This window comes from Panthera leo, chromosome D1 (genome assembly GCF_018350215.1).
Source record: "Panthera leo isolate Ple1 chromosome D1, P.leo_Ple1_pat1.1, whole genome shotgun sequence".
NCBI lineage: Eukaryota > Metazoa > Chordata > Mammalia > Carnivora > Felidae > Panthera > Panthera leo.
Window position 1 is genome coordinate 61,742,669 of NC_056688.1, and position 12,233 is coordinate 61,754,901.

The 12,233-nt window shown below is 38.5% G+C and overlaps 1 protein-coding gene across 1 annotated transcript; it reads left to right on the forward strand.

Moving 5' to 3' along the window:
• The first annotated feature begins 1,144 nt into the window (after positions 1-1,144).
• Positions 1,145-2,113, forward strand: LOC122200460 (olfactory receptor 52D1-like). Its single transcript, XM_042906083.1, has one exon. It carries the CDS (start codon positions 1,157-1,159, stop codon positions 2,111-2,113), a length of 957 nt encoding a protein of 318 aa, XP_042762017.1. The 5' UTR covers positions 1,145-1,156.
• Positions 2,114-12,233: the final 10,120 nt, after the last annotated feature.

Below are 12,233 nucleotides of genomic sequence, written 5' to 3' on the forward strand. Positions count from 1 at the left end.
AGATTTGTTCAAAATCACACATCAGTTTTGTTAGAGAATCCAGTCTAAAATTCAAGTTTCTCAATATCCTACTTAGGTTTCCTTTCAGTAGGTGATGTGCTTTTAAAATTAGTTAGCCTTCTACAACAAAACCAGATTCCTTCTCAGAATATCTTCTCTGTGAACAACCCCAGGACACTCCATTTTCTCCCTTAATCTGCCTTTTCAGCACTTGGTGTTCCCATCTAGCCTCAGTATCCAGCCATCTCACTGGGAGGCATGCAGGTTGGCTTTGCCACAGTAGGGAGTGCCTTCTCTCAGCTACAATGTTTGATGTCACTTGCTTTCTTCTATCATACCCTGACAAATACTCAAACCACCGTAGACACTCAATCATGACAATTGTAAACATATTTAGGTGGCCTAGCCTCTTTATAAGCATTCAAGGTGAGATATAAAATGAAGTTGTGTACTGTATATAGATGAAGATACATTACAAATACAGAAAATATAGATTGTATTATTATATTATGAATTTTCAAAGTCAATGGTATCTTACTAAAGTTATCAAAATTGAGTCTTTAGTGAACATTGATCAAAATGTCTAGATCCAGACACAGGCATGATCAGTGTAGAGTACACAATTTCATAAAAGCATGATCTCAGCCAACAGGATTTTGTAAACTATTTGAAGGATCAAAAATTAAAATACCATTAAGGAACAGAAGAAAGTTATGGCATCTGGAATCCAGAAAAACTTTCACTGAAGCGTAGAAAAAAGAGAAGGGGAAAATAAAGACAGAAGACTCCATAGGCATGGAAAAGGCATGAACGAGAGAGTCAAGGAACAACCATCAATATGAGTGAACTAAAAGTTAAAAAATGCTGGACAGGATGTGTAGGAGGTAAGTCGTGAAGGATCAGCTTGGAAATATGCTTAAATACTTTGGAATATGGAACTCAAAACATGATTGACAAGTACAAGAATTAACAGAAAGAAAAATCAGCAGACTGTATGTGATAGAGTCTTTCAAGATATTTGAACAAGTTAATAACAGTAAATATTTTTCTTACCTAAAAAGATTATTTCACAGAAAGTTCATCATTTTATGTGAATGATGTTACAGGGAAGGCATTCCATTACCCCTTGGATAAAGGCCTTTATTTACCAAGCAGAATGCCTGCTTCCAACATCAGTGATGACAGTTTCCCAGGCACACTCATCCTGACGGGCATCCCAGGGCTGGAGTGGGCCCACGTCTGGATCGCCATCCCCTTCTGCGCCATGTATCTGGTAGCACTGGCTGGGAATGCTGCCCTCATCCTGGTCATTGTGACAGACAGTGCTCTTCATGCACCCATGTACCTCTTCCTATGCCTTCTCTCACTCACCGATCTGGCTCTCAGCTCTGTCACTGTGCCCAAGATGCTGGCCATTTTGTGGCTTCATGCTGGAGAGATTTCCTTTGGTGGATGCCTGGCCCAGATGTTTTGTGTCCATTCTATCTATACCCTGGAGTCTTTAGTTCTTCTTGCCATGGCCTTTGATCGCTATGTGGCAATCTGCAACCCACTGAGATACACAACCATTCTCAACCATACCGTCATAGGCAAAATTGCCCTTGCTGGGCTATGCCGTAGTGTGGCCATTGTGTCCCCATTCATCTTCTTGTTGAGGCGACTGCCTTACTGTGGTCACCATGTCATGGCCCACACATACTGTGAGCACATGGGCATCGCTCGCCTGGCCTGTGCCAACATCACTGTCAATATTGTCTATGGGCTGACTGTGGCCCTGCTGGCCATGGGTCTGGATGCCATCCTCATTGCCATTTCCTACGGCTTTATCCTCCATGCTGTCTTCCGCCTTCCATCTCAAGATGCCAGGCACAAGGCTCTGAGTACCTGTGGCTCCCACCTGGGGGTCATCCTGGTCTTCTACATTCCTGCCTTCTTCTCCTTCCTCACCCACCGCTTTGGCCAGCACCGAGTCCCCAAGAATGTGCACATTTTTCTGGCCAACCTGTACGTGCTGGTGCCTCCTGTGCTCAACCCGATCATCTATGGGGCTAGGACCAAGGAGATTCGGAGCCGACTTCTGAGGCTGCTACATATGAGGAAGGTCTCATTGTGAGTTCTGACCAGTGGTTGGAGATGACAAGACTGCTAAATAGACCTGATAATGGTCTGGATGCATGTGTATGGGTGGAAGCCTTTGATGTGAGAAGGATAATCACTCGTAAGGAAGCAGTGGAAAAAAGGGAATGGCCAGATAATTTGGACATGTTAAGGATTACACTGAATATCCCCCTTTAACAATTCTGAATTGCCCAGAATGAGATTATATTTTTTTCTGTCATCTAAACAGGGAGTATAATTTACCAGGAAGCAATGCATCTCTATCTGTAGTTCACACTGCTTCTCATTGTAGAAATATTCTACTGGGCAATGAAGTAGAATAACAACAAAAACAGCATATTTGGAATGAATCTGAATCTGAGCTTCAAAACTCTGAGCAGTGATTAAGAGCGTAAGAGCACAAATGGTGTAATCAGAGTGCTTGGGTTTGAAAACTTGTTTCTCCATTCACTACTTTTGTGCTTTGAGCCTGTTGCTAAATTCTTCTATGCCTATTTAGGTCAACTGTAAGTGGGGATAATAAGATCTAACTCTTGAGGTTGTGGTGAGGATAAAAGAAAGTATTGAGTGTATGTAAAAAACTTAGAAAAGTATCTGAAGCTTAAAATGTTCAATAAAGAAATGTAAGATGTAAAAGTCATGTGACCTCTCAAAAATTATTTTAGTTTTATAAATCATCTAAGAACAATTTTGTATTTCCTCATCTCACATAATTTTTGTTACTATGTTTATAACTGCTCTATACAGTGAGACTTGTTTGGCACATGATTAGCTCTCACTAAAACCATATTTTCTCCCATTACTACCCACTTCTCTGTTTGCAAGGGTCATTTCCTTTTTAGCCACAAATTTATCTCTTATTAGGGTTTATAGAAACCTGTTCAGAGTCCCAGTGCCTTTCTGCACAACCCTTGTTCATTTCAATTACTAAGTGTATCTTTTAAATTTATCATATTTGTCATTTATTGAGCTTCTGTTATTTAATATTGTTCATCAAATTAGGAGAGTTTCAGTGTTACTTCTTCCAATGTTCCTTCTCTCTCCTCTCTGCTCCTTCTCAGACTTTCATACATATATATTGGCATTCTTGACGATATCTCATAAGTGTTTGAGCCTCTGCTCATTTTCCTTCATTATTTTTTCCTTCAGTTACTCAGACTGCATGATCACTATTGACCAATCCTCATGTTTGCTGTTTCTTTCTACTGTATTGTCAAATGTACTGTGGAGCCCTTAGAGTAAATTTTTATATCAATTATTGAACTTTATTTAATGCTTATTTATTCATTCAGAGAGAGAGAGAGAGAGAGAGAATCCCAAGTAGGCTCCTCACCGCTAGTGCCTAGCCCAACACAGGCTGAATTCATGAACTACAAGATTATGACCCGAGTCAAAATTCAAAGTCAGATGCTTAACAGACTGAGCCACCCAGGTGCCCCTCAATTATTGAATGTTTTTAACTCCATAATTTATATATGATTTTTGAAAATAATTTTTATCTCTTTACTGGTATTATCACAATCACAATTTCCTTTAGTCCATTGAGCTTATTTAAAATGATTGATTTAAAGTCATGATTAATAAGTCTAATGTTTTGACTTCCTCAGGACAGTTTCTGTTGGTATTTTTCCCCTCTGCATGGACCATAATTTTTGTTTCTTTTGATGCCCCATAATCTATTGAAAACTGGACACGTTGTGGCAATTCTGGGAATCACATTTTTCTCTATCCCCTGAATTCGTTTTTATTGCTATTTGTTGTTGTTATTGCTGCTGGCATTTACTTAGTGAATTTCTGAATTAATTCTGTAACATCAGTTGTTTTGTGTGCAGCCACTGAAGTCTCTGCTGAGTTAGCCCAGTGCCAGCTAATAATTGGAAAGAGATTTCTTTACATACCTAGAAGCAGTATTTGTCTTTGCTCAGAGATCTGTAGGCATGTTGGAACACAACTTCAACACCCAGACATTCATTATGGGATTCTACGTTAGTCTTTATCTTTCTACTCAGGCACAGTCTCAAGATGAGCCAGGGATGAGACATGAGGGCCTTCTCAGAACTTTTCTGGTCATTTCTACAGCCCTGGGCATATGCAGAGCTCTGACATGCACATGGCCTTCTATACCTCAGGTATACGTCAAAAATATTCAAAGCTCTTATAAATATCTCATTCTTCAGCTTTTCCTTTTCAGCACTTTGGTTAATTTAATATTTTTCCCAACTGTTATCCACTGTCACAGTCAGCTGCAAAGTTAATTGATTACTGGTAATTGTTTTTGACTTACCCACTGGGAAAATGATGTTTGCATTAAGAGGGCTACAGATCAGATGAAATAGAAACAGTCTAGCAAGAGTGATCTTCACAGGAAGTATCAGGCCAGATAATGACAATTTTCTGGAAAGGAGATTTTGAAAGAAGTCCAGCTCCAAACTGCTCCCTCTGGATGCCCCTGGACTATTGGTTTTCACTGTGCATTCTGGTTATTATTTTTTAAGGCTACAGTAGAGCTAGAGAGTGGGTGAATGGGATTAGGACAAATCAAAATGACACATAGCCACCGATCTTGCAAAAGGTCAACCATTTTTCTTAAATACACTCTACTTAGACAGATGCAAGCCTTTGTTCAATGTCTAGAATTTTGAACAAGTTGATTCAGACCATTTATTGCCCATTTTCTCATTTTCTCAATGGAAGAAGAAAATTTCCGAGGTCTTTACTCTGCCATTTTCACAGATGTTACCACCATTCTCCATATTATTTCCTTGCTGGCAGAGTGGGAGGCAAGATATCCATTAGGGAAAAAGGGAAGAAGTGTGTTATATTTAAGAACATGTTTTTTGGATCATACCTGTTATGAACACCAGGTCACTCACTTGTCAGTTAGACGATGCTATCTAAACCATGACTGAAACCTTAGTTTCCCTATCCTTAGAAAAATATAATATCTTACAAACCCCCTCCATATGTTGTTGTGAATATCATATGGATTATTTACTTAGGTTGCAGGATGGCAGGGGTACAACAGATGTTATTTTCCAGACCAGCATCTATCCCCCTTTTGGGACAATCATAGGACAGACACGGTAGAAACCAGAGAACTTGTCTCCCATCAGTTGTGGATGTTCTCAGGCAGGAATGCTGGGCTGAGAAGGGAATTTCTGACTTCACAGAGGAAGGACTTTCTGTCACTTTTCTTCTAAGGGCACTGCCATTCTCAGCTCTGGTTTAAATAGTCTCTTTGACTATTACTCTCATCCCCATGTCCATTTAGTTTTCAAGTTTCATGGCCTTTCTACAAACATTTCTTCCATTTTATTTATACCTTATCTGCCTGAATTTAGACTTTTACCATCTGAATTGCCAAAGCAATCTCCTAATTTTTCCCTGCACCAGCTCTGCCAGAATGCATCAATTTCTTCCCTTTGCTCACAGAGTGATCATTATAAAATCTAAATATTCCTCCTTAAGTTCTTCAAAGCATACACATTATCCTTTCTTCCAAAATTAGGTAATGACCGAGGTGTGTATCATCCTTCAGGTCTTGGTCTTAACTCATCAGTCTACTTCTATGACCCATTGATTTTTGGCTAGAATACTTAATCTTCCATTTCTTAGGCAGAAAAAGAAGTGTACATATTATAACCTGGTACAAGTCACTGTACCATGAGTTGCTCAAGGATATGCTTATTTGGCATTGGATTCCCTTATGTCTTCTTTCATGTTAGTCATTCACTCCTTCATGGACAATATTATAGTAATATCATACCATAAAACTGTGTCCACTGTCACCACTGACCTCAATATTCCTATATATGTTGGATTCTCAATTATGAGGCTGTTACAGTTGACTGTTCCATATTTCTTGATTGTTTCTCCTTTCTCGGATTACTAACTGCCGCACTTCATTGATCCCCCACCTATCTCCATGTTTACTCCCATATTTACCTCCCTTCAGTTTCCTTTACCCTTGTTCATGTAACTGCAGAGGCTGAAAAGTCCCATGATTTGTCATGTGCAAGATGGAAACCCTGGGAAGCTGGTGATGTAATGCTATCTAAACCTGAAGGCCTGTGAACCAAAGCAGCTGAAGGTAGAGATTCTAGTCCACTTCTGAGGGCCCGAGAATCAGGAGTACCAAGAACCAGAAAAGATGATGTTCCACCTGAAGCAAACAGAGAAGAAGCACCTAGGTTTTCTTCCTGCAAACTTTTCTCTATTCAGGCCTTCAGTGGCTGGGATTATGTTCACAGATGTTGGGGATGACAAACTGCTTTACTGAGCCCATCAATTCAAATGCTACTTTCGTGCAGAAACACTCTTACAAACACACCTAGAAAACTGTTAGCCAACTATCCAGGAACCATGGGAACCATTCAAGTTGTCACATAAAATTAACAACCACACTGTCTAATCTAGATTAGGTGTCATTTGCACGTATTTTTCTCATTCATTCCCCATATCTGTTTCAGTAGTCACCAAACCTTAAATATTCTATATCCCGAGCATAAGTCTGACAGCAAGCTCCGAAGGGGCAATGAATGTTGGAGATAACCCCTAATGGGGAAAATAAAGGTAATTAACCAGAGCAAACAAAATGATTGCTAGACAAAGCTAACGTTTGAGGCCAGGGATATACATTGGGTTAATTTGAGGATATTTATGATTTTTATCCATACTATTTCTATGGGCTGATTGTATGTCACAAACAAAACAAACGAAGAAACAAACAAAAAAACACCTCATATGTTGAAGTTGAAGTTCTAAGCCCTAATGTAACTGTGTTGGAAGTTAGCATTTAGAGGCATAATTAAAGTAAATGAGGTCATAAAGTTCTGTCATGACTAAGTTCAGTCATGACTAAGTAAGTCATGGTTCTTTTTTTTTAATTTTTAATGTTTTTTTAAAATTTTTTGACAAAGAGAGAGAGAGCACAAGCTGGGGAGGAGCAGAGAGAGAGACACACAGAATCTGAAGCAGGCTCCAGGCTCTGAGCCGTCAGCACAGAGCCTGACATGGGGCTTTAACTCACGAACTGCGAGGTCATGACCTGAGCTGAAGTCGGACGCTTAACCGACTGAGTCACCCAGGTGCCCAAGTCATAGTTCTTAATGAGGAGTTACATGAAAGATAATTAAAGATTCAAAGAGTAAAGACCTCTTTTTTTACTTGGTTAACTTCAGGTAATTTTTGCAATTTTATTTAAATATCTATCATTAGACTATGCTGTTAACTGGAAAGAAAAATAATTCTGAAAGGTGAATTATTAAATTTAGTACTTGTAACTGACATATTTTATGAACTCTATTTTTCAAAATTCACTAGATGACTTCTAAAGATAAAAAAATTATGTCATGTTTTATACATGTTTTTGGTTTTAGTGAAGATGTACGTTAGAAAAGTTATGTATTATTCATTAAACACTATTTTTATAAATTTTATAAAATATTTTTGAGTTTTATTCAATCCTAAAATTAGTTAATCTCAGACAATTTTTCCCGTTTTCTTAGTGATATATGTTTCTCATTTATTTTATAATAATAAAAAATTATCAAGTATAGCTAAATGAATGGATTTATTTTGATTTTTATATATGATTTATATTTATTAAATCCCAAAATGTAATACAGGTTATAACTCACGCATGCACAAATATGAGTACAGGGTTTTTGTGTTACTTGCTAAGCCATTGTCTCTCAGCTTCAAACCCTTCTGTGCTCTGCTTGGGGATGCCTAGGCTGGGACCACACTTTCCCTCCACCTGCTGGCTGGCTGTTAGACGCTGCCAGTAGAGGGCAGTAGAGGCCGATTAGAGAGCTGGGTCAGGGCTAGGGGATTTGATTATCCTATGCACACTCTGCTCCTGTTCGTGTCACCCAGGATGCCCTGTTTTCATTGGTGATACCAGTTGATTCTAATAGAAACAGTAGGTTTTAAGTGGCTTTTTTTTTTTTTGGTCCTTACTTTGAAACAACCTCGTCATGTTCTTCAGATATACCAGCACCACCTGGCTGGAATCCCTCCTCAGAGTACCCACCATGAGGGCATTCTCCTTTGCCAGAAACTCCTCTCTCAGGACCATTGCTGATTACAGAAGTTACTCTCAATTATGGCTGGATTTCCACAGTGCAGAAGAAACTCCCTCCACTCCCAACTAAGTTACTTACTTAACTATGGGTTCTTAGACCTTATTTTTATACAGGTAAAATTAAGAGCATCTAAGTACAAACCCCACTTCATTGAATCAATATGGACTAATGAATACATGAGGTTAATTGGAAAAAAGTAAAAGCTCCACCAACCTCATTAAGAAAGAATATTCTGAAAACAAATTAGCCCTATGTATATAATTTATAAAATTTAAACATTATCATATTGCTTTTATTAATTAATGATTATAATAATTATTATATTACAACATTTTAACATTTGCATCCCATAATTACAAGAAATAAAATCTCCTTGTATTATTAGAAACATATAAGTGTTATAATGAGATATTCAAGCAAAAATATACATGTGGGAATACAGACCAACTTTAAAGAGAGAGAGGAATATTTTTGAATTTCTGAAAATTAAGAAAATCTTGCTCAAATACTTTTAAATGGGTATTGCTGAATTGGAAATTTCTAGGGCATACAATTTCCATAAAATAAATTAAAAACTGTCCTATGGGAGTTTTATTTCTAATGTCAATATTCACAAAACACTAGAAATTATGTCTTTTTCTGCTCTTTAAAATTTTAATGTTTTTAACTCTTTAAGAACTCTTTAAGTTCTTAAAGTCCTTTTAAAGTTTTGAAGAGAATATAGTGATTTGAAAATTCTTTTAGGATATACCCACATGAAATGTTTGAAGACCACTAGATTACAATAATTTGAAAGGAGATATGTATATTACAAAATAAGAGAGGTGAGTACTCTGAAGTCATGGAAGAAAAATCACCTATTCTGCAAAGGGTTTTGATGCCAGGAATCCCTGGTGCAGGGACCAGAGAGATGGCTGGAGTTAGGGAGCTGAGGGGATCTACCTAGAGCACTGATGTCATTTCCAACCAGGTCTGGCTTCATGGCCAACGAGCAGGACAGTTACATGGTGCCCATGCTCAGAAGGTCCTTGTGCTTTCCTTAAAGCTCTGCTGTCATCATATTGAAATTCTTGGTAATTTGATATTTGAACTTGTGTTCAGTTTGTAAGATCACTTTGTAAGATCACTTTGTAAGTGAAGCCTACAGTACAATGATGTCTGCACTTGTCCACTACCATTATTTCCTGCCCATGAGCATAGAATTCCGGTGGGTTCACAGTGAGAAGAGTTCCAGGAGGACAGAAACAAAGAGAAGAAAAGAAAGGAAGAGACAAGGAAGAAAAGAGAAACAGAGAGATGAGAGGAAAGGATAAAACATAAAGTATACCGGATGTTTCATTTCCACTTTCCTGGCAAAGTCATCAAGGAAGATTCTCCTTCCTTATTTCTTCCTCATTTTATCACCCCCCCCCCCACTTCTTGTTCTCTTTCTCAAAGTGTGTTTCATGGACCAAGTCCCTGGAGGTCGCCACTTTGCTTTACACTCCTGAGCATCACAGACAGAGTCAATAAATAAGCTCACTTATCAAGCCCATTGACCAGAGGAGGCTGGGCCATAGAACTGAGCCGAAGACATTCACTGAGCCCAGAAAACTCAGGTGAGAGAAAGATCAGCTACTTCAACCCAGATTACACATTCAGCGCCCTCTGCTCCCTCATCCCACACCCACCCAAACTTGCACAGAAACACAGCTTTTACCTCCTTTACTGTAAAACCAGATACACACCTCTGGCACAAGCTGTCCCTGGACGAGCTGTCCACACAGCCTCACACTCAGGACATCTCCAACACAGCTCCAACCTCAGCATGCCCCGCCTGCAAGTGTGTGTCTACCACAGAGGTTCGGTCTTGAAATCAGATTCCAACAACTGTGTTCAATGAAAGAACACAGAGTTAAATAACTGAGGTCTAGGTCAGAGAGGGGGACTCAAGGACAAGACCCTGGGACATTTGGGTGGATGTCCCCATTGCATACCAGGGTGGCACCCCCTCAATATCCTTATCCCCTCGCTTCTCAGGGGGAATAAATCCAACTCTTCTGTAACCACAGTTTTTCTGCTCTTCACAACCCACAATATCACAGAATACCACTATCTTATAATAACCACTTAAAAACTTCCTTCAGGGGCAAGAATAGGCTGGGAAGAGAGGGGAAAGGAAGATGGTAATAATTGTCGCTCTCTGCCCTCTACCATCCAAGCCTCTTTTCCCTAGTGTCAAGGCTTGTGTCAAGGTTGAGACCAAGACACTTTGGTGTCATTAGTGAAAATCTCTGTCCAAATAGGAGAGGCTCCCCAATTCTCTTTATCTCTTTGATATTCATTAACTAATAAATTAATTGCAGCCTTATGAATTGATATTAGAAAAAGTGCTTTATTTGAAAGAGATATCGAAGAATTCAGATGTTGGTCATATTTATGCATATTTGGGTGGAGTAAAACTTGAAAAATCTGAATCAGGACACATAAATCAGGACCCCCTCATTTCAGTTGTGAAATTAACATACTCTGTGATGTAGACGACATCAGTTTACTTCTCTGGACCTTGTCTTCCTATTGATTAAGAGTGCCAATGATAATTGCACTCTATTTTCTCCAGAAGGTTGTTAGATGATAAAGAGGTTGCAAAAAAATGGGGGTGATTATTTGTGGTGCCTATATTTTTAATTTCATGAATATTACTTTTTGCACAACCATTAGTTTTGTGAGGATAGAAACCACATGATGCCATTTCAAATTTAGTGATAAAAAAAAAAGAAGGCCTGAAAATGTTGTGGGATTATTCCAATGCCACATAATGAGCAGATACAAAACAGAGAATGACTAGAGTCATTAATTTTTCCAAATTAAGACAGCCCAAAGAAGAAGAATATTTTTTCAGTGTCACAATCAATTCTGTTAGAGAATTGGGACTAAAATTCAAGTTTCTCAGAATCCTGTACAGATTTCTTTTTAGTAGACAATGTTTTACTAAGGGAAAATGTTTGAAAATACCAGCTAGACTTCCACAACAAAAACAGATTCCCTTTCCAAAATATCTTCACTGTGAGCAACACCAGGACACTCCATTTTCTCCCCTGATGTGCTTCTGTCAGCACTTGGTCTTCTGATCTAGCCACAGTATCCAGTCATTACACTGGGCGTCACACAAGACCTCAGGTTGGCTTTGCCACAGTAGGGAGTCTGTCTCTCAGCTGGAATGTCTCATGTATCTCTGTCTTTCTTCTACTGTATCCTCGGGAATACTCAGCACAACGTAGATAATCAGGAGATATGGAAGCACAATCAGGTGGACTAGCCTTTTTCTAGACATTCCAGGTAAGATATAAAATGAAGTTATGCACTGTATATTTATGAAGATACATACAAATGCAGAAAATACAGTGATTGCATCACTATATCATGAAGTCAAAAAGTCAATGATATGTTAGTAAAGTTAATGGAATTGAGTCTTAAGTTGACCATTTACAAAATGTCTACATCAGGACTCAGTCATGGTCAGTGTAGAGTATACAATTGCATAAAGGCATAGTCTCGGCCATTGGGATTTTGTAAAGTAGTTGAAGGATAAAAAATAATAATAAAAGATCATTAAGGACCAGAAGAAAGGAAAGTCTTCTGGGAGGCAGAAAAACTAACTGAAGCTTAGAAAAAAGAGAAAAAAGCTTAGAAAGGAGGGGGAAAATGAAGACAGAAGATTCTATAAGCATGAATGAAAGAGAGAAGGAATATTCCTCAATGTGAGTGGACTAGACTAATAAATGATGGACAGGATGTGTAGCAGGTAAGTTGTGAAGGATCATATTGGAAAGATGCTCAAATGTTTGATGCTTGGAATATAGAACTATAAACATCATGGATGGGTACAGGAATTAGCATAAAGAAAAAAAAGACTATATGTGATAGCATATTTCAAGACTCTTTAACAAGTTAATAATAATAAATATTTTTCTCCACCTAAAAAGATGGTTTCACAGAAAGTTCATCATTTTATGTGAATGACCCAACAACCTGATATTACAGGGCCAG

What these genes read in the sequence shown, in the direction of transcription:
- LOC122200460 (XM_042906083.1), top strand. Translation starts at nt 1,157, where the DNA reads ATGCCTGCTTCCAACATCAGTGATGACAGTTTCCCAGGCACACTCATC.